This window comes from Oreochromis niloticus, linkage group LG14 (assembly GCF_001858045.2).
Source record: "Oreochromis niloticus isolate F11D_XX linkage group LG14, O_niloticus_UMD_NMBU, whole genome shotgun sequence".
NCBI classification, from domain to species: Eukaryota; Metazoa; Chordata; class Actinopteri; order Cichliformes; family Cichlidae; genus Oreochromis; species Oreochromis niloticus.
This window is the reverse complement of record NC_031979.2, coordinates 25,286,544-25,309,173: the sequence shown is the minus strand read 5'-3', so window position 1 is coordinate 25,309,173 and position 22,630 is coordinate 25,286,544. Positions and strand designations below refer to the sequence as shown.

The following is a 22,630-nucleotide window of genomic DNA, read 5'->3' as shown; positions in this document are numbered from 1 at the left end:
GGGTTTTTTGTTTTAGTACATCCTATTTGTATGAATAAACCTACATATATCTACTTGTGCTGTCACTATATTTGACTATCGGGTATTTGTTTTGGTAGAGCAGGTCACTCAGGTGGTAGAGCAGATCACCTACTTATCGGAAGGTTGGTTTGATCCCCGTCTGTTTTAGTCTGCTTGCCAACTATCCTTGGGGAAGATACTAACTCCAAGTTCCTCTCCGATGCATCAACCGGAGTATGAATGAGTATGAATGTGAACTTTAGATGGAAAGAGGCATGTTGTGTGTCTGTACCACTCTGAGCTTTGAGTGCTCAGAGTAAAAACCAGCACTATGTAAAAACCAGTCCATTTTCCTTTACCATTAGACAGATCAATATTTTGTTTCATTATCAGGAAGGGATATGTAACTGGTTCCATTTGCTTGTCTGTCCGTCAGTTTTTAGGGACATTTTCAAACTTAACAACGATATACTAGGCGTTGGGGGACATGACTTCGCTCTTCATTGTTAGAACCCAAGGATAGAATTGACCTTGAAAAAACTTTCAAGAAAACAGTATTGAGGTTCTTGAAATTTTTTTCACAGATAAAAAAAAAAAACTTGAGAGCTTCACAACACACTTTTTTAAATACAACACCCAATGCATCACAATGATGGCACAAAGTCTTAAAATTACCCACTGCATGAATATATCTTAAAATATCAAGTTTTACAGCCTATACAAGGCAAATATACCAACCAGCCAGTTCTGTGGTAAAGAAATTAAACCATTTAATATGTAATGCTTCAAATCATAGGTCAAAGGTCAGACACCAGCATAATAAAAACAACATAAAACAAACTTTTAGTATAGACCTTGGCCTTCACGGAAAGTTGTGCTCTCTGAGTGCTCTTGCTAACCTTGTTTTAAGAAAGAAATGGGTTATTCTAAGTAAAACCCATTCTTGTGGCAATGGAATGATTCAAGTTGAGATGTCCTCATTTAATATTAACATTTTTCATTGTTGAAAATGTACATTTAAAATGGTGAAAAGGAGTAACGTTTTGATATAGTCATCTTTTTCTAAAATCAAAGCATATGTGAATTCTGTGACAATAGGTTCTCTTCTTTGAAAAGGCCATACTGACAGATATATATCTGTCATCTATATCAGTATATATTGCTGTAGACCACAGGTGTCAAGCTCCAGGCCTCAAGGGCCGGTGTCCTGCAGGTTTTAGATGTGTCCTTGATCCAACACAGCTGATTTAAATGGCTAAATTACCTCCTCAACATGTCTTGAAATTCTCCAGAGGAATCAGGTGTGTTGACCCAGGGTGATATCTAAAACCTGCAGGACACCGGCCCTCGAGGCCTGGAGTTCGACACCCCTGCTGTAGACCATAATAAGTTTGCTTGATAAAAGCTGTGAAGTATTCAACCAGTTAACTATTATAATACCATCAGAGACATTAAACAAGAGGTTACTGCACTTCTTTCTGACCATGAAGATGGCAGATGTTTACATAAAAAGCTAAGCAGCAGCCAAAATTGACACACAGCACCAGTAATGTTGTGCACTGACAGATATTCAGAGATGTTTTCAATGATGTGGGAGCTATGCATGGGTACTTGTTATAGTACAAATAAAGGGAAATTTTAGTTATAATTTTTCTTGGCAACATGTTGGACTATGGAAAAGCTACTATAAGGACTTTGAGACTGTAATGACTCCCAAAGAGAATGACAAACAAATAAGGAGTTAATTATTATATGTTTTTCTAAATGTATTGTGTGCAGTAAAAGCAAATCCGATGAAAACAATACTAATGTGTAAAATTGTATGAAAACATTTAAAAGGACAAATTATGGCTGCATTAATATGAATATATTTTTACTCAATATACTACAGATGTTGTTTTTATGGCTTGGTGGTTTCTCGGCCCATAATTGCATTTTTTGTGTTCCTCTCTGGTTTCAGCAGAATTATGTAACATTTGGGTCCAAACAGTGCCACCAATAGCCCAAAACTTGAGGCCAAGATGGCAAATACTTCTACTGCATCTGCATATTTGCCAGGAGAATTTACATAAGCAGGCACAAAGGCCACCCACACTGCACAGAAGATCAGCATGCTGAATGTGATGAATTTGGCCTCGTTGAAGTTGTCTGGAAGATTCCTAGCTAGAAATGCTAGCAGAAAGCTAAGGATAGCCAGCACGCCAATGTAACCCAGTAACACTGCAAAGCCAATTGTAGACCCAATTGCACACTCATACACTATCTTGTCATTGTGGTATTGGGTGTTTTTATGTGGAGTTGGAGAGGAAGAGACAAGCCAGGCAGTGCAGATTGCAGCTTGAATGGAAGTAAGAACCAGAACTGCTCCTCTCTGCTGTATAGCGCCAAACCACTTAAGATTGGTTCCCCCTCCTGGCTTGGAGGCTTTGAACACAGCCAGAACAACCATCGTTTTCACCAGGATACATGAGACACACAGCACAAAGCTGATCCCAAATGCTGCATGTCTCAGTTGGCATGTCCAAAGTCTGGGTCTTCCGATGAATAACAGTGAACACAGGAAACACAGCTTAAGTGACACTAAAAGCAGAAAGCTCAATTCTGAATTGTTTGCACGCACCATAGGTGTGCTGCGATGATATGTGAAAATTCCTAAAACAACAGTACAGATAAATGTGCCCAGCAGTGAGGTGGTTGTCAAGCATATTCCCAGGGGCTCATGGTAGGAGAGGAACTCTGTTCTCTTAAGAACACAGTGATCTCGCTGGGGGCTTGACCAGAAGTCCTCTGGACAACTGGTGCACTCTAAGGAGTCTAAAAAAAATGGGAAGAATTGACATTGTTTTCTTCATTTCGTTTCACACTGTTTTGTCCTATTATGAGTGTCTTGTACAATAAAATGGACAGTCAGTATTTTCATCTAGTAATATTTTCATTGATGTGTAACTGGAAACCACTCTCGCAATCATTTTGGCTTGGTGTCAATAAAGGCCACCATAGAACTATGCACTGCTAAACATAAAGTAACATTGCACATCTTATGCATTATAATGTCAAATGATACAAACCAGTGTTATTGCTGATCTTTCCCTCAGAGCAAGGGATGCAGTCAAAGCAACACACAGGCTTTCCCCGCTTCCTTGCTATATGTGTTCCTGGAGGGCAGCTTTTACTGCAAACTGATGTAGGTGGCTTAAAGGGAAAAATAATTGTTTTTAAAAAGTTATTCAACACCAGTTATACATATATTGTGTACTTTATTACTGCTTTTATATTAAAGCAAATGCTATAAATAGGAGAAATTACCTCGTTTGATTTAAAGTTCCAGAAGATTTTGTTTTCATCAAGTGTGAGTTCTTCACCTTTGAAAACTGACCTCTTAACCTCACCCACATTCTGAACTTTAGTGCTTCCATCAGGGAGCCACAGCCAGTTCATGATATCATAGATAGGTAAGGCATCACCATTCTCATCAAAAAATACTTGATCACCAAATGGAGTTGTGAAGTTGACTTTTTCCAAGTAATACATCAGCTATAAAAGTGATAGATAAAGGCTTATAATTTTTTTTCTTCTTTTATGCACCAATTATTGGAGCAACCTGGAATTAAGTCTTTTACTTAGTTCATCAATGTACAATCATACATTAATTAATAATGAAACGTCTTGCTATTGTCTCTTTAAAGCGGCGAGATATGAAACTATATTATTAGTTGCTACACAATTATCTTTCTTCCATAATAATGTTATCTCACAAAATAGTTTTTGTTTGTTTGTGTTTTTGTAAAATACAAGTGACTGGAGTATAAAATGACATCAAACCTGCCATGGCTCTAATTTTTGCAAAGTAGCACAGCTGTGCCCAATAAAAGGTCCTCTCCCTGGAACACAGTGCAGCATGTCATCAAGGGCATGTGCAAGAGCATACACAGCTTTATAAATATTATACTCGGGCCTGAGTTCAGTCACATCCAAAAGTTCAGTCTCGGCATTCCTAAGCTCTTCTTCTCCAGTGCAAACTGTCCCACCATCTTCCAACCAGTCTGCTAAAAATCTACAGTGAAATGTATCTTCCCAAAACTGCTTCACCTAAAATGCACAACAACCAGAGAAACAAACACATGTTAACAAAAATAAACAACAAAAATTTGACTTGAAGTTTTTAAAGTTACTCTCTCACCATGTTGTTTTCACTGTTCTGTTCTTCAGGATTAATTTTTAACAAGTAGTCTCTAAAGCCTGGTATTTCTCCTCGTCGGATGGCAATGCCTAGTGTTCCACCAAGGAATGGCATAAATTCAGGGGTATGGAGTCCACCAACTAATGTCCAAGCTTCACTGGCAATCCACTGCAAGCCTGTCACATTTTGTTTCACCACCTGTGGATTGCATTGCAGTTATGTTTTTACTCATTTGTAATACATTACCTGCAGCGTGTTTTGTCACATTTTCCCTAACCTCTGTCATGAGATGAATCAGGTGTATTTGATGTGCAAATACAATGACAACACGAGCTGTGGATCTGGCCATCAGATCCACAATTTTCTTGTATTCATTTGGATGATCTTCCCAAGGCAAAATCTCTGAGTAGGCCAAACAACCTCCACTTAACTGAAGAAAGTCTGACTTGAAGGTTCTGGAAACATGGAGTCCATAATCATCATCACTGACTAGCAGACCTACCCATGTCCAGCCAAAGTGTTTTAGAATCTGAATCATAGCACGGACCTACATGAAAAGAGATGGAAGTTTTTAGTGTACATGCATAAATATTTTTTAGTGAAAATTTGCTTGTTCATATCTAATATCAAAAAGTTAATTTAATGAAAGTTTAAAAAATAACATTAAATAAAAGTTAACTTCTCATGATAACACTTTTAACCTAAATACATTGTATTTTAATTAAAATTTTGCGAAAAGTATTTCTTTGACTGGTATGACTTATGTCTAAGTTTTCTGTCAATAATTAACATCAGATAAACACCTAATTCTTATTGTGAAATTTTCTACCTGAAAAGCATCACTTGGGATTGTTCTAAAGAAGGATGGAAACCTCTGTCGATCACTCAGACAGGAGCAAGTGGCAAAATAACTCACCTGTCAAGAAACATATATTATGAAATCCAGTTATGTAAGTTGAAAGGGACTTTCAGATAATTTTAATTAATAATTTAGATCAATCAAAATACAGTATGTCAGAAGCACACAAATCATTAGAATTGGGAAACTCACAATAGGAAGCTTGAATAAACCAAGAACACTTGAGGCAGCAATAGAAAATGTGGAGAAAGGATCACCCACAATTCCCACAACTGAAGGGGTCCCTGAACAGTTCTCCAGAAGCCTAAATTGCTCCTCTTGACCACTGGCTAATGACAATGCTGCACTAAACCCAATATCAAGTGTAGCACAGTTGTCATAAAGACTGTATCCCAGAGTCACATTAGGAAGTAGCTTTGAATTCTTGTTAATCTCATCAATAGCAAAGGCCATGGTCATGGCATGTCTGAATCCAGGGGTGTCAAATCTAAAATACACAAAAAATGAAAAAGAGCAACTAAATTCTTAGCAATAATAGTAATGAGAGAATTTTGTCAGCTACACGGCTGAGACTTACCCATGGCAGCTAGGCTGGTCTGGCTCTGAGGTGAATGTCCGCTTAGGGAATACAGAACTGTAATGGACTTCAAATAACCCTCCCAGAATTACATCCCCAGGCTTGTGCATGCCATTGAGATTAAATGTCTTTTGCAATTTACAGGATGAAGGTGGAAAGGAAGACTCCAAAAAGGAAGACAACAAAATCATTATCAGACAGATAAACATAAGCAAATATCTGACAAGAAAGCTCCCCATAACTGCCTCATTCTTTTTTATTTGTATTCATGGCTCCTTGATTTTATATAGAAGCCTATGCCAACCCCTTTCATCACTTTTTGATCCACACCCACCAGGGCATGGACAGTAATGTGGGACGGGCATAATAGACGTTTCATAACAACTGTGCTACATCAGCAGATATTGTGAAAAATCCAAGCTCTTAGCAATATTACACATTTTGTAAAAAAGGTTAATGTTCAAAAACTGTTGCTTTGGATTCCAGTAACTGTTAATTATCAACACTTCACCAGGTTCTTTTGATTCCTCATAGGCTTCCGATGGAAGACAAAACACCATTTCACACTTTATTCTCCTACACAATACTTCTAAAAGGGAGCTGTGTCCTGCATGACACGTTGCCACGAATCTTTAATTTAATTAGAAGCTTTCCCACTCTAGTCTAAACAACAGTGTTTCAAAGGGAATTCAGTAGAGTTTATTGTGTATTAACTGCAACACATCTTTCTCAGCTCTGGCATGGCTGCGACCTTGCCCTACTTCTCCAATAGCATCTATATACGTTGGTGAACCCACAGAAAGGTCAAATGAGCCTGTCGAGCGCTTCCTCGAAACATGGCGTCTGCACCTTGCTGTTAATTGGGCAATGCCGGGTTTACCCAGTCGCACCCATTTTTCACCCACTAAAACTAAAGGTGCCCCGACACATACCATGGCAAACAGGCCAGAAGTCCCGCTAGGGATTCTGACGTATAGTTTGTACTCACCGCAATAGTAGTATAAACCTGCAAGCGCCCACAGGCCTATGTAGGTGCAGTTTTCTCGATTTACCTTTCCTCTGGCCGGATATGTTACAGCGCACCAGTCAGAGTCAACATCTGCGTCATGCTTGTCGGTTCCCTGATTGCTTACTGTAAAATTAAAACAAGTATAGTTAGGTTTTCTCGGGATGAAAAGTCCTGGACCTGTTTTGTTGTCAATTTGTTGGAATTGACTGGCCAAAGTGGAGCAGTTTCCTGTAGAGACAGCACTTCTGGTTAGTTTAAACATACAACCAAGTCCCCATGTATCAATGGGATAGAGAGGACCAGGTTCAGTGAATACGTGTGGGCGGACGGCTGCGCACGCCACACAGTCTAACACCTTTTGGTCTTTTGTATTTTAAATTAGTCAATCTAGCCACAGATTGCTATCTTTATACCCACTAGGTGTCAGTTCTCTTAGTTGTCACGCTTCTTTTCCCTCTCTAGGTCCTCTGTCCCCCTTTAACGGGTGGACCAGACGTTCATAGGCCCAACTGCGACTCCTGCGATGGGCACATAGCAGGGTGGCAATGCTGGCAAGATCCCTCATGCAGCCTGCCGTGGGTTCAGCAGCAGTAGCGAGACAGTTCTGGTGGCCAGCCTGGTGGGCGGCAACTGTAGTGAAACAGTTCAGGTGGCATGCCACGGGTCCGGTGGCGATGGCGTTGCAGCTCAGGCGGCCTGCCATGGGTCGGGTGAGAGAGAAGCAGTTCAAGTGGCCGGTGCCGTAGTAGCTCTGGTGGGGAATGACGTAGCATGGCAAACGATCCGTGACATGTAGGTGTGCTGGACATGGACGGCATGTAGGGTCAGACAAAGCACGTCTGGTGGCATGACGTCCTCAGGTGCAGGTGTGGGCGGCTCGCAGACCCCCAGCATGCTGATCTCCGGCATGGACTGAGCAGGTCCCATGGGCGCGCTGACCTCCGGCTCGGACTGAGTGGGTCCAGGCAGCACGGCAAGCTCCGACTCGGGCAGAGCAGGTCCCTCCAGCACGCAGACTCCCAACTCGGGCAGAGTGGGTCCTTCTAGTGCACAGACCTCCTACTAGGGTTGAGACATGGCAGGGTCTGACTGAAGAGTAGAAGCCGTGGGGATGTGAGCAGAGGATGGCGTGGCTATGGTAGGTGATGAGGATGGTGGTGTAGCAGCTGCAGACGCTTGAGCTGATGTGGAGGCCTATGGCTGAGGCAAAACAGGACCACCCGAATTGCCAGGTGATGAGGCAGGATGCTGGACTGACTCCCCTGAGCCTCCAGCTGGAACAAAAGGTGACCCAGCTGATGCAGAGTCTTCTGGCTGAGCAAGAAGCTGAGCATATGACTGCACTGGTAACAGAATTGATGACTGAGCAGAGAGGGAGGTGGCAGTTGCTGACAGTGGACCTGAGAGCACCGACTCTGGGTCCACCGACTCTGGGTCCACCACTTCAGTATTTCCTGACTCAGATTCATTGACACATGGTTGATAGTTTCTAAGCTCACTGAGCCTGAGCTAACTGTTTCTTGTGCCTTAACACGAACACAGTGGGCTTGGATCCATTAAAAAAAAAAAAAAAAAAAACACACACACACATTTACTTGCACTTTGCATTGCAAGAAAAGGGGAACGTTTGTCAATGCATGATTTCCTTGTATACCGATTACACTGCTGCACACAGCTACAAAAATGGAAGAATCAGAAGAAGCGCGTTGCTAGGACTGATCGGAGGCACATTTCATTTCGAAAGACTACCTGACGGAAGCCATAATAAAAACGTGGTTTTGTGCAAACTGTGAAAAAAGGATTTTCCATACCACTGAAGCACTTCAACCATATGGTACAATCTAAATGCAAAACATGTTGCAGTGAGCACAGAAGCTGTGGGAGCTGTTAGCACTAGCAGTTCGAGTACCAGCAGCCTAAACTTGGTGAAATGACTGGCTTCAGGACCAAAATTAGTAGGTCAACATCGGACAAACTTACAAATTCTTTCGCAAAACGGATTGCTCTGGACTGTAGACCACTATTAGTGGTAGAAGATAGGGGCATGCACTGTTTTCAAATGAGTGAATAGGTATTAGCATTACTGTTGCTTTATATTTACATTCTTCGTTTTTGTAACCATAACATATACTGGGTTATTGCTTCCTCCCTGAAGAAGAACCAGTATATTGGCTTTGTAGAAATGTTTTAAGAATTACATTAATGTTACATTAGTGATTAAATTATTGTTATCACTTTTGTTGTATTTGTTCTTCTTTTTATTGTTATTCTTTAATGTTATTTGCCTGATTGCATTTTGGAGAGTTTGAAATATATGAAAAAAAAAAATTATTCTGCTAACTTCAATTCTACTCATATCCCTAAACATTGAAAAAAAGAAAAGAAAAATTCTTTGGTGGCCCTGAAAGGTAAATGCACTGCAAATTAAGAAAACACCAGCAATTAGGAAAATGCTGCAAAAAAAAAAACATGCTGCGGCGCACTGGATAATAAGGCGCATTAAGCGAAACAAAACAGTCAGATAAGTCAAACTTTACTCAACTCATTCTTCTTGCTTCCTCCACTTCCGTACCATTGATTCATTAATGTTTAATTCTCTCACAGCTGCTCTATTCCCATGTTGTTGCAGTATATTAATGACTAACCTCGTATTGTGGATGGATTATCTCAGTTTTTCTCCTGACTGAAGTTTGGTCCGTTTCCAGCATCCTGCCATGCGATAGCATTAGTCCCTAACCATTGGGAACCCTCACGTTAATTTTTATCGAGTGGAAAAAAAAATAGGTTATCATTCATCCTCCAGCTTCACTGTGTTTATGTTATGCTAACATAGCTGTGTCGCTAGCGATCACGTAGCACATTATTATACCAGCTAGCCCAACTTCAGTAACCCTACAACCCATATGGAAAAGAAATAGTAAAAACTTATAAAAGACTTGCATAAGATTTGGCCTACTTCATATAGTGAATCATATAAGGCTTATATGATTTACTCATGAAAGTGGCCACTTTTTCATTACTTTCATATATTGTTTTAGTAAGTATCCAAAACATACAAGTGTAACACTTTTACCACCGGCTCGTGTAACAAAACCCACCTTATGCCTTCGGGTGAAGTCTTAACCCTGGTTAAACATTCTGTGATAAAAGATACATCTCAAAAAGTAAATATCAGTCTAGGGTATCGTATGATTCTCGCGTCTAAATAATCAGTTGGAGGCTATGGGAAATACACTTGGCCTGTAAACGCTTATGTATCTGAATACTTAAATGATCAAACACCATGCAATAAAACCAACACAAGATCTCAGTTTTAGAAAATGTATTAAACATTTGCAGGAACTTCACATTCAAACCCTTTTTTTTTTATGAAGGAGAACGAATATAGAAAATAAAATAGAACCCCGGGGGATAGGTTTTAGTCTTTCTTTTCTCAAACTGTCTAATTTTATTTTGAGTGCACTCTTAGTCTATTTTTGTTGGCGCGCTTTAGTTGGAGTTCTTTTTAATAACGATACCTCCGTGTATCCGTGAAGTCTTGGCCGCATCCGATGAATCACTCGCTCGTTGCGGTAGCAACCGTCTCCGCTCGCAGCAGCGAGCAACGAATCTCCGGTTCCCTCGGTAGTAGCGAATCGTCCTCCGTCAACGACTCTCTCCCGAGACGACTCTCACCCGAGACGACTCTCAAAACTCCTTCTGTCCGTTCAGGCGGTATCTCCTTCAGCAAGGACCGTGGCGTTAGCCTAGCTCCGGCTAGCTAACGTAACCAAACTTGCCTCGTGTTCACCCAGCACAAATGGATACGGAAAGTCCAACTCAAACGCTCCGAATAGTTACCGGAAAGTCCACAGTCTGTTGTTTTGTTGTTGCCGAACAACTTCAACATTGGCGACATACGCAGTCCCGGAGTCTTTGCTCTGTCTACGCCATTTGCACATTACTCCTTTTCTCCTCTCTTGTTCTCGAGTCTTCTCCCGGAAGTGAAAAAAACTCAAGGTCATGAACTCACGTAACGTAGCGTAAGAAAATAATTTTTAAACCTCTTCTCTTTTTAAAGACATTCACATTCCATGAAATTATGTTTTAAAGTAACTGATTTTAAACACAACTATTTATGCATTTTAATACATTTATTTATATCAAATATTTATGCAAGTTTTAGCTTCACCATGAACTGTAATTTTATCTTTAACTTATTCCCATGAAAAACAAACAAATACCACTGATATTTATCAGAGTATTACACAAGTTTCATTTATATGATTTTTCAAGGGATCTTATATCTGTTTTCACTCTTGTAGGCTTTTCATACAAGTTTCACACAAGACAGATACAAACTTTATAAGATTTATATATATCTTTTCCATATGGGAAACGTCACAGCTGTTTAGGTTTCTGTCTTCATTTATGTTTGAAGTGATAGCAGAGCTGTACCTTTTAATTTTTTCAGAAATCTCTCAGTCAGCACATGGTATATAATGAATAGGTGGAAACTAGCGAGCTAACTTCCTGCTAACTTCTAACTCCGTTAAATTTAATAAATTCTGCTTTCATGGATGCCTGTATGTTAAACTTAATTGTTACACTTGTAAAGCAGCAACACTGCTCATTTTATTAAAGAGGAAAGAATTTAGACAGTTTTTAACTCTCAGTGAAGCCACGGTGTTTGTTTGACTTTGGGACCTGAAGCGGACAGAGTTTTGGACCCAGATTACTCAGAGTCTGCGAGGCTCCTGACTATGTTAGCCGTAATGCTCCAACAATCCATCAAGTGGTGCAGCTTCGTAGCTTACCGAAGTTGTACATAACATTTTTTGACAGATTTTTGAGCACCGTGTACCACATAAAATTGGTTCAAGGTCCAAGTACAACCAGAATTCATACATAAGGCACACTGGATTATAAGGCGCACTGTCGATTTTTGAGAAAATTAAAGGATTTTAACTGTGCTTTATAGTGCGGAAAATATGGTAGCAAAAGCTAAAAAAAAATACAATACTAAAAAAGTGACAAAACACAACGGAACTTTGAGAAGACAATAACGTGATAGACTAGCTGCTGAATTGAGAAGCTAATAGTAAATGCCTAATAGCAAAAATGTCTTTGCGGTATTGTGTGAATCATGAAATTAAATTGAATGTTGCAGTGACTCTTTCTTTCCCTCAAACCAAAGAATTATCTACTTTTTTAAAGCATGTCTCAGCATAATCCTTCAAATGTTTTGAATCCTGTCACTTCTGCAGTTGTTCTGTCATATTACTGTCCCCCCAAAAGCACTTGCATTAACCTCCAATGAGGAAACCGTCAGGGATGCCCTTTAAGACCTCTTCTTTTCAATCTGGCTATAGAGCCACTTACCATCGCACTCCACAGCTGTGGGGAGATCAATGGGATCTGGAGGAAAGGAGTTGAACACAAAGTGTCCCTGTATGCAGATGACCTTTTAATCTTTAGATTATATTAGATAAAACTTTACTAATCTCTCGGGTGGGTTCCTCCAGGAAATTCGGTTTCCAATAGCACAGCACCGACAGAAGTTAAAGAATGTGAGCAGAAATATACCATATATACACATATATAAATACAGATACATATATAAATACAGAGTATACAAAAGGGATAAACAGAACTAGAAAGCGAAAATTTCAGAAGAAATTTTATGTGTGCCTATGCCGCTGCTATTCAGTGTAGTTTGCCATTCATACAGCTACAGAGAGCAAAACTCAGAAGAGCAGCCATTCTCCACCATGAACTATGGTAAAAACAAACACCGCTCACGCTTCACAGATAACAGCTTACAGTTTTGTGTAAAGATGAAGTTACTTCGTACAGCGCCGATTTGCAGACGCTGTGCACACAGGTTCATGAGCAGAAGTCCCATTGTACCACGGCAGATCCGACAATGTTTGCATGAACACGCTTTGAAGCATTACGTTATGGACCACTATTAACACATGGTTGCGGTACCCAAACAGCCGGCTGTAGCTTTTCAACTCACAGCCCGACACACACCCAAAAAACAGCCGAGAGAGCACAGACTACACCCGAGAGGCGTGATTGCAGGTGCCGCTCAGGTGGGTCCACCTCCCCTGCAGCGGCACTGCAGACCACGCCCCGCCACACACATCAAACACGTAAAATAAATATTTATGCACTTTTGCATTCACTTTTTGTTTTTTGTTATTTTTACACAGTGTTCTGAATGATTAACAATGGTCTACAGCCAATCTTGTGTATTATTATACAAACTGTGGTTGTAAGATGCAGATAACTATTTAATAAAAAGCTAAATATTTTATATGAGAGCAAGAAAGAAAAGTATATCTTTGTGTCCCCCTTTCCCTGTTAATGCCCTACCTGGCCCCCTGGCAAAAGCTTTGCTAGATCCGCCCCTGCACAGTTACCAGCTGTCAGCTACACAAAAAAAGGAGCTTGGTGTTTACAGGGAGTGCAGAATTATTAGGCAAATCAGTATTTTGTCCACATCATCCTCTTCATGCATGTTGTCTTACTCCAAGCTGTATAGGCTCGAAAGCCTACTACCAATTAAGCATATTAGGTGATGTGCATCTCTGTAATGAGAAAGGGTGTGGTCTAATGACATCAACACCCTATATCAGGTGTGCATAATTATTAGGCAACTTCCTTTCCTTTGGCAAAATGGGTCAAAAGAAGGACTTGACAGGCTCAGAAAAGTCAAAAATAGTGAGATATCTTGCAGAGGGATGCAGCAGTCTTAAAATTGCAAAGCTTCTGAAGCGTGATCATCGAACAATCAAGCGTTTCATTCAAAATAGTCAACAGGGTCGCAAGAAGCGTGTGGAAAAACCAAGGCGCAAAATAACTGCCCATGAACTGAGAAAAGTCAAGCGTGCAGCTGCCAAGATGCCACTTGCCACCAGTTTGGCCATATTTCAGAGCTGCAACATCACTGGAGTGCCCAAAAGCACAAGGTGTGCAATACTCAGAGACACGGCCAAGGTAAGAAAGGCTGAAAGACGACCACCACTGAACAAGACACACAAGCTGAAACGTCAAGACTGGTCCAAGAAATATCTCAAGACTGATTTTTCTAAGGTTTTATGGACTGATGAAATGAGAGTGAGTCTTGATGGGCCAGATGGATGGGCCCGTGGCTGGATTGGTAAAGGGCAGAGAGCTCCAGTCCGACTCAGACGCCAGCAAGGTGGAGGTGGAGTACTGGTTTGGGCTGGTATCATCAAAGGTAAGCTTGTGGGGCCTTTTTGGGTTGAGGATGGCGTCAAGCTCAACTCCCAGTCCTACTGCCAGTTTCTGGAAGACACCTTCTTCAAGCAGTGGTAAAGGAAGAAGTCTGCATCCTTCAAGAAAAACATGATTTTCATGCAGGACAATGCTCCATCACACGCGTCCAAGTACTCCACAGCGTGGCTGGCAAGAAAGGGTATAAAAGAAGAAAAACTAATGACATGGCCTCCTTGTTCACCTGATCTGAACCCCATTGAGAACCTGTGGTCCATCATCAAATGTGAGATTTACAAGGAGGGAAAACAGTACACCTCTCTGAACAGTGTCTGGGAGGCTGTGGTTGCTGCTGCACGCAATGTTGATGGTGAACAGATCAAAACACAGAATCCATGGATGGCAGGCTTTTGAGTGTCCTTGCAAAGAAAGGTGGCTATATTGGTCGCTGATTTGTTTTTGTTTTGTTTTTGAATGTCAGAAATGTATATTTGTGAATGTGGAGATGTTATATTGGTTTCACTGGTAAAAATAAATAATTGAAATGGGTATATATTTGTTTTTTGTTAAGTTGCCTAATAATTATGCACAGTAATAGTCACCTGCACACACAGATATCCCCCTAAAATAGCTAAAACTAAAAACAAACTAAAAACTACTTCCAAAAACATTCAGCTTTGATATTAATGTGTTTTTTGGGTTCATTGAGAACATGGTTGTTGTTCAATAATAAAATTATTCCTCAAAAATACAACTTGCCTAATAATTCTGCACTCCCTGTATGAGAGTAAGAAAGAAAAGTATATCTTTGTGTCCACCTTTCTCTGTTAATGCCCTACCTGGCCCCCTGGCAAAAGCTTTGCTAGATCCGCCCCTGCACAGTTACCAGCTGTCAGCTAAATAAAAAAAGGAGCTTGGTGTTTATTTCTCTCAGAAACAGTTCATAACTTCCCTTCAACGACAAAACTGCGGGGCGAGTTTCGCTGCAAAATTTCAGGCGGAAACTGGAGAATAATAATAATAATAATAATAATAAATCCGAGGAATAGTAATATGTGTGCCTCTTGGCATAGGCACACATAATAAATAGGAATAAGAATACAAGGGAATTGCACATTTTAAGTATTGTGAGTCTATTGCACCGTTGGATATTAACAAAAAGTATTGCACAGTGAAAAGGCACTACAGCTTAATTGTCCCCCCCTCCTTTGTCCTCCTGTTTCCCCTCCCTCTCCCCTCCAGAGAGGAGTTAAACACTTTGATGGCGTATGGGACAAAGGAGTTTTTAAGTCTGTTGGTTCTTGACTTTGGGAGAAGCAACCTGTCACTGAACAGACTCCTCTGGTTGTTTATGGCCTTGTGCAGAGGATGCCCAGCATTGTCCATAATGTCCAGCAATTTCTTTAGTGTCCTTTTCTCTGCCACTGTCACCAGAGTGTCCAGCTTCATGCCAACCACAGAGCCAGCCTTCCTGATCAGTTTTTCCAGCCTGGATGAGTCCTTCTTTGCTGTGCTGCTCCCCCAGCACACCACAGCATAGAAAAGTACTCCAGCAACCGCCGACTGGTAAAACATCCTCAGGAGCTTCCTGCAGATGTTAAAAGACCTCAGCCTCCTGAGGAAGTACAGTCGGCTTTGGCCTTTTTTATACAGGTGCTGCGTGTTGCATGACCAGTCCAGCTTGTTGTCCACCCACAGCCCGAGGTACTTGTATGTGTTGACCACCTCCACCTCCTCTCCCTCTATCTGAACCGGCAGTGGAGCTGCTCTGGACCTCCCGAAGTCCACAACCAGTTCCTTGGTCTTTGAGGTGTTGAGTTGCAGGTGGTTTGTGTGACTCCATCTGACGAAGTTCCTCACCAGACTTCTGTACTCCTCTTCCTGATCATCCCAGAAAGAGGAGTACAGATGTTATTTCAAACCCCAAAATATCTATACCTGCAATGCTATCCATACAGCCATTTTGGTCAGTTTTCAGGATATAAGCTCAACCTATATAAAAGTGAGTTGTTTCTTGTGGCTCGAGGAGCACCAGTGTATGGCTATACTACCCTCCCCTTTAAGATAGCAGGAAATCAATTTACATATCTAGGTGTAACAGTTACAAGGAAGCATAACTGTCTCTTCAAAGCGAACCTCCTTCCTCTATTAAATAATACAAAACAGTACCTGGCACAGTCGTCCCCTCTCTCTACCTTTCTATCTCTTTCAGTTGTTACCAGTATTTATCCCCAAATCCTTCTTTGATTTCTTGGATTCAATTATTTCATCTTATATATGGAGAGATAAACGCCCCCAATTGAACAATTGAACTCCAAAAATCCACGAGTCGTGGAGGCCTGGTACCACCTAACTTGCGATATTACTATTTGGCCGCAAATATATGCTACATTATATCTTGGTCACAGCGTTGCACATTCTCTTTCGCCTCCCTTGTGGCTAGACGTGCGATCCTACTAAGATGGAGGGGTGCTCCTTTGCCCACTGTTAGATTTGTATTGTTGATTGTCATTTATGCTTAGAAATATCTACTCATATATGCTTAGAGTTGTATAATCAACGTCATGTTGGTAGAGGTTTGATCCTTAATAGTCTGCAAAGACTTTGGGTGCATTCCAGAGTGCTCTGGCATTCACACCCACATCCTGGGAGCATGGGAGAGGTCGTACCTTCTCTTATTGTTTTATGGTAGGATAAATGTATCTATATCTGTTTTAGTCTAAGTGCCTTTTGTTTAGATGAACTGCTGGACTTCCAGACCAGCAGGTTTAGGGAAGTCATTTATGGGGTCACACTCTGACCCCACACACACACACACCCACACACATATGCTTACACAACGCACAGGCAAGGTACTCTTTGTTTGTATGTAGACGTCATATGTTAATGAACCTATGTATAGTCATGTAACCTTAATAAAAGAGCAGTGTTACGGGGGAGCGGGCGAGAGCGACTGGGGTCAAGCGAAGGAACGGCGCTTGTCGTGGTTCTCTCCCTCATATATGAGTAACACAAAGAACTTTGCCTACTTGGTGTTCAATGCCTTTGCTGTGTAGTTGAATTGTTTTGAACGTTCCAGCGAATAGGTTTAAGCTACAAACCTATCACCCACCCATGCTCAATGGCTGAGGGACCTTATGTACTATCTGAGCCTTGAAAAGATCCGTTATGCAATTAGAAATACCAGTGGTAGTTTCTTCTTTTCTTTTTTAAAAATGTATTGGTGTGTTTGTTTTATTTTGTTCTGTTTTGCCCTTTTGTATTTGTGGTGGTGTTTGTTTTTTGTTGTTGTTGTTTTCTTTTGGTCTTGTTTTTTTAACCTGTGTTGAGGGATAGGGCTACTGTGTGGTATGGGTAGGGACTCAAACAATCATTGTGAAAACTACGTGCTTGTCGTATAATAATTCTGTATTTATCTCTTTTTCTTTGTTGCTTCAATCTAATAAAAATATCTCTGAGAAAAAAAAACTTGCATTGTGTTTTGTTTTCTATTTCAGTTGTGTTTTATTCTACTTTAATTATGCTTTGTGTTCTTTTGCAGCACTTTTCTATTTGCTGACGTTTTCTTAAGTTGCAGTGTGTTTAACCTCTCAGGACTACCAAAGAAAAACACCAGTAATAAAAACTCATGAAGAAAACAAGAAAACTGTTTATTTAAATTACAAATTCTATAGTTTAAGAATCATAAATGTTGTTTGTTTCTACTGTCTGAAACAACTCTAAAAGCATTCATGAACAGTCATAGAGTATTTACATATAAATGGGATCAACACAATGTCTTTCTCATCTTGGACCCCATAAGTTGTTTTTCTTTTTCAGTCTTTACACAAGGTCATTTTCACTATAATTTGGTTATATTTAAACATGGGAACTACATGGCTAGGGTTAGGCACAAAAATTGAGAAACTATTGAGAAACTCATCATTTACACATAGACATTGACTCTATAGAAAGCTGGCAACCTCTTCAACTTCTCTGATTTTATGTGGCCTACCACTTTGTAGTTGACTTGTTATCATTTCCAGTCACGTCCACTTTGTTATAATACCACTAACAGCTGACTGTGGAATATCTAGTAGCTAGAAAATTTAATGACTGGACTGGTTGCACAAGTGGCAACCTGTGCAACCAGTCACGCTACCGGTGACACCTTGAGAGAGACACGTTCTTTCACAAATGGCCATGACCTGTGGCCATGGAAGTGATTGGAACATGGCCATTTGTATATATATTTTATGGCTTGGTGGTTTCTCGGCCCATGATTGCATTTTTTGTGTTCCTCTCTGGTTTCAGCAGAATTATGTAACATTTGGGTCCAAACAGTGACACCAATAGCCCAAAACTTGAGGCCAAGATGGCAAATACTTCTACTGCATCTGCATATTTGCCAGGAGAATTTACATAAGCAGGAACAAAGGCCACCCACACTGCACAGAAGATCAACATGCTGAATGTGATGAATTTGGCCTCGTTGAAGTTGTCTGGAAGATTCCTAGCTAGAAATGCTAGCAGAAAGCTAAGGATAGCCAGCACGCCAATGTAACCCAGTAATACTCCAAAGCCAATTGTAGACCCAACTGCACACTCATACACCACTTTGTCATTGTGGTATTGGGTGTTTTTATGTGGAGTTGGAGAGGAAGAGACAAGCCAGGCAGTGCAGATTGCAGCTTGAATGGAAGTAAGAACCAGAACTGTCCCTCTCTGCTGTATAGCACCAAACCACTTAAGATTGGTTCCCCCTCCTGGCTTGGAGGCTTTGAACACAGCCACAACAACCATCGTTTTCACCAAGATACATGAGACACACAGCACAAAGCTGATCCCAAATGCTGCATGTCTCAGTTGGCATGTCCAAAGTCTGGGTCTTCCGATGAATAACAGTGAACACAGGAAACACAGCTTAAGTGATACTAAAAGCAGAAAGCTCAATTCTGAATTGTTTGCACGCACCATAGGTGTGCTGCGATGATATGTGAAAATTCCTAAAACAACAGTACAGATAAATGTGCCCAGCAGTGAGGTGGTTGTCAAGCATATTCCCAGGGGCTCATGGTAGGAGAGGAACTCTGTTCTCTTAAGAACACAGTGATCTCGCTGGGGGCTTGACCAGAAGTCCTCTGGACAACTGGTGCACTCTAAGGAGTCTAAAAAAAATGGGAAGAATTGACATTGTTTTCTTCATTTCATTTCACACTGTTTTGTCCTATTATGAGTGTCTTGTACAATAAAATGGACAGTCAGTATTTTCATCTAGTAATATTTTCATTGATGTGTAACTGGAAACCACTCTCGCAATCATTTTGGCTTGGTGTCAATAAAGGCCACCATAGAACTATGCACTGCTAAACATAAAGTAACATTGCACATCTTATGCATTATAATGTCAAATGATACAAACCAGTGTTATTGCTGATCTTTCCCTCAGAGCAAGGGATGCAGTCAAAGCAACACACAGGCTTTCCCCGCTTCCTTGCTATATGTGTTCCTGGAGGGCAGCTTTTACTGCAAACTGATGTAGGTGGCTTAAAGGGAAAAATATTTTTTTTTAAAAAGTTATTCAACACCAGTTATACATATATTGTGTACTTTATTACTGCTTTTATATTAAAGCAAATGCTATAAATAGGAGAAATTACCTCGTTTGATTTAAAGTTCCAGAAGATTTTGTTTTCATCAAGTGTGAGTTCTTCGCCTTTGAAAACTGACCTCTTAACCTCACCCACATTCTGAACTTTAGTGCTTCCATCAGGGAGCCACAGCCAGTTCATGATATCATAGATAGGTAAGGCATCACCATTCTCATCAAAAAATACTTGATCACCAAATGGAGTTGTGAAGTTGACTTTTTCCAAGTAATACATCAGCTATAAAAGTGATAGATAAAGGCTTATAATTTTTTTTCTTCTTTTATGCACCAATTATTGGAGCAACCTGGAATTAAGTCTATTACTTACTTCATCAATGTACAATCATACATTAATTAATAATGAAACGTCTTGCTATTGTCTCGTTAAAGCAGCGAGATATGAAACTATATTATTAGTTGCTACACAATTATCTTTCTTCCATAATAATGTTATCTCACAAAATAGTTTTTGTTTGTTTGTGTTTTTGCATAATATAAATGACTGCAGTATAAAATGACATCAAACCTGCCATGGCTCTAATTTTTGCAAAGTGGCACAGCTGTGCCCAATAAAAGGTCCTCTCCCTGGAGCACAGTGCAGCATGTCATCAAGGGCATGTGCAAGAGCATACACAGCTTTATAAATATTATACTCGGGCCTGAGTTCAGTCACATCCAAAAGTTCAGTCTCAGCATTCCTAAGCTCTTCTTCTCCAGTGCAAACTGTCCCACCAGCTTCCAACCAGTTTGCTGAAAATCTACAGTGAAATGTATCTTCCCAAAACTGTTTCACCTAAAATGCACAACAACCAGAGAAACAAACACATGTTAACAAAAATAACCAACAGAAAATTTGACTTGAAGTTTATTAAGTTACCCACTCACCATGTTGTTTGCACTGTTCTGTTCTTCAGGATTAATTTTTAACAAGTAGTCTCTAAAGCCTGGTATTTCTCCTCGTCGGATGGCAATGCCTAGTGTTCCACCAAGGAATGGCATAAATTCAGGGGTATGGAGTCCACCAACTAATGTCCAAGCTTCACTGGCAATCCACTGCAAGCCTGTCACATTTTGTTTCACCACCTGTGGATTGCATTGCAGTTATGTTTTTACTCATTTGTAATACATTACCTGCAGCGTGTTTTGTCACATTTTCCCTAACCTCTGTCATGAGATGAATCAGGTGTATTTTAAGTGCAAACACAATGACAACACGAGCTGTGGATCTGGCCATCAGATCCACAATTTTCTTGTATTCATTTGGATGATCTTCCCAAGGCAAAATCTCTGAGTAGGCCAAACAACCTCCACTTAACTGAAGAAAGTCTGACTTGAAGGTTCTGGAAACATGAAGTCCATAATCATCATCACTGACTAGCAGACCTACCCATGTCCAGCCAAAGTGTTTTAGAATCTGAATCATAGCACGGACCTACATGAAAAGAGATGGAAGTTTTTAGTGTACATGTATAAATATTTTTTTTGTGAAAATTTGCTTGTTCATATCCAGTATCAAAAAGTTAACTTCTCATGATAACACTTTTTACCTAAATACAATGTATTTTAATGTTCAAAGCAAATATACAAAATATTCCAATAAAGTATTTCTTTGACTGGTATGACTTATTTCTAAGTTTTCTGTCAATAATTAACATCAGATAAACACCTAATTCTTATTGTGCAACTTTCTACCTGAAAAGCATCACTTGGGATTGTTCTAAAGAAGGATGGAAACTTTTGTCGATCACTCAGACAGGAGCAAGTGGCAAAATAACTCACCTGTCAAGAAACATAAATTATGAAATCCAATTGTGCAAGTTGCAAGGGACTTTCAGATAATTTTATTTAACAATTTAGATCAATCAAAATACAGTATGTCAGAAACATACAAATAAGTAGAATTGGGAAACTCACAATAGGAAGCTTGAATAAACCAAGAACACTTGAGGCAGCAATAGAAAATGTGGAGAAAGGATCACCCACAATCCCCACAACTGAAGGGGTCCCTGAACAGTTCTCCAGAAGCCTAAATTGCTCCTCTTGACCACTGGCTAATGACAATGCTGCACTAAACCCAATATCAAGTGTAGCACAGTTGTCATAAAGACTGTATCCCAGAGTCACATTAGGAAGTAGCTTTGAATTCTTGTTAATCTCATCAATAGCAAAGGCCATGGTCATGGCATGTCTGAATCCAGGGGTGTCAATGCTAAAAAACACAAATAATGAAAAAGAGCAACTAAATATTAGTATTAGTATTATTAGTATTATCATCAATATTATTAATATTAATATTATAAAATAATAATAATAATTATGTGAGAATATTTGTCAGCTACACGGATAAGACTTACCCTTGGCAGCTAGGCTGGTCTGGCTCTGAGGTGAACGTCCGCTCAGGGAATACAGAACTGTAATGGACTTCAAATAACCCTCCCAGAATTACATCTCCAGGCCTGTGCATGCCATTGAGATTAAATTTCTTTTGCAATTTACAGGATGAAGGTGGAAAGGAAGACTCCAAAAAGGAAGACAACAAAATCATTATCAGACAGAAACACATAAGCAAATATCTGACAAGAAAGCTCCCCATAACTGCCTCATTTTTTCAATATTTGTATTCATGGCTCCTTGATTTTATATAGAAGCCTATGTCAACCCCTTACGTCACTTTTTGATTATCCACACCACCCACCAGGGCATGGACAGCAATGTGGGACGGGCATAATAGAAATTTCATAATAATTGTGCTACATCAGCAGATATTGTGAAAAATCGAAGCTCTTAGCAATATTACACATTTTATAAATAAGGTTAATGTTTAAAAACTGTTTTGAAAATCAAAAGACTATTCTTAATTTACCTGCATTTCTTTGGAAATACATGTCAGTCACTGCTTATATAAAACCTATGATTTACAGTTCATAAGAAAATATGAGGCTATCACTTAGGTGGCGCTTAGGTGGAAACAGATCTTTACAAAATCTTCCTTGCATTGCCAAGGAAATGCACACTACAGTGAATTTTGAAAATGATGAAATACTGATTTTCAGTAAATAAAAAATTAACTTTATTTACTACTACATTTACTGCTATTCCCATATGCAAAATAATCTAATCAAATGTCTAAGGAGCTTGGAAAGAAAAGCGTC

General features: G+C 40.0%; 2 protein-coding genes across 5 annotated transcripts; both read right to left on the bottom strand.

Annotated features, from left to right (window-relative positions):
• Positions 1–985: 985 nt before the first annotated feature.
• LOC100709096 (extracellular calcium-sensing receptor) lies at positions 986–10,807 on the bottom strand. 4 transcript variants are annotated; one of them, XM_019345164.2, is made up of 11 exons: positions 10,144–10,269; positions 6,669–6,748; positions 5,617–5,780; positions 5,232–5,526; positions 5,010–5,096; positions 4,458–4,727; positions 4,181–4,378; positions 3,823–4,089; positions 3,307–3,534; positions 3,069–3,192; positions 986–2,814 (listed from the first exon to the last, which is right to left on the bottom strand). In XM_019345164.2, exons 3-11 carry the CDS (start codon positions 5,724–5,726, stop codon positions 1,901–1,903), a joined length of 2,493 nt encoding a protein of 830 aa, XP_019200709.1. In that variant the 5' UTR covers positions 5,727–5,780; positions 6,669–6,748; positions 10,144–10,269; the 3' UTR covers positions 986–1,900. The 4 variants fall into 4 exon arrangements, with proteins under 4 accessions (XP_019200709.1, XP_019200708.1, XP_019200704.1 ...); XM_019345163.2 differs by lacking the exon at positions 10,144–10,269 and adding an exon at positions 9,271–9,462; XM_019345159.2 differs by having other exon boundaries at positions 5,617–6,748; positions 10,144–10,807.
• A 7,275-nt stretch (positions 10,808–18,082) lies between these two features.
• On the bottom strand, positions 18,083–21,975 carry LOC100709365 (extracellular calcium-sensing receptor). The gene is made up of 9 exons (XM_013277499.2): positions 21,833–21,975; positions 21,393–21,687; positions 21,171–21,257; positions 20,641–20,910; positions 20,364–20,561; positions 20,005–20,271; positions 19,489–19,716; positions 19,251–19,374; positions 18,083–18,996 (listed from the first exon to the last, which is right to left on the bottom strand). Exons 1-9 carry the CDS (start codon positions 21,940–21,942, stop codon positions 18,083–18,085), a joined length of 2,493 nt encoding a protein of 830 aa, XP_013132953.2. The 5' UTR covers positions 21,943–21,975.
• Positions 21,976–22,630: the final 655 nt, after the last annotated feature.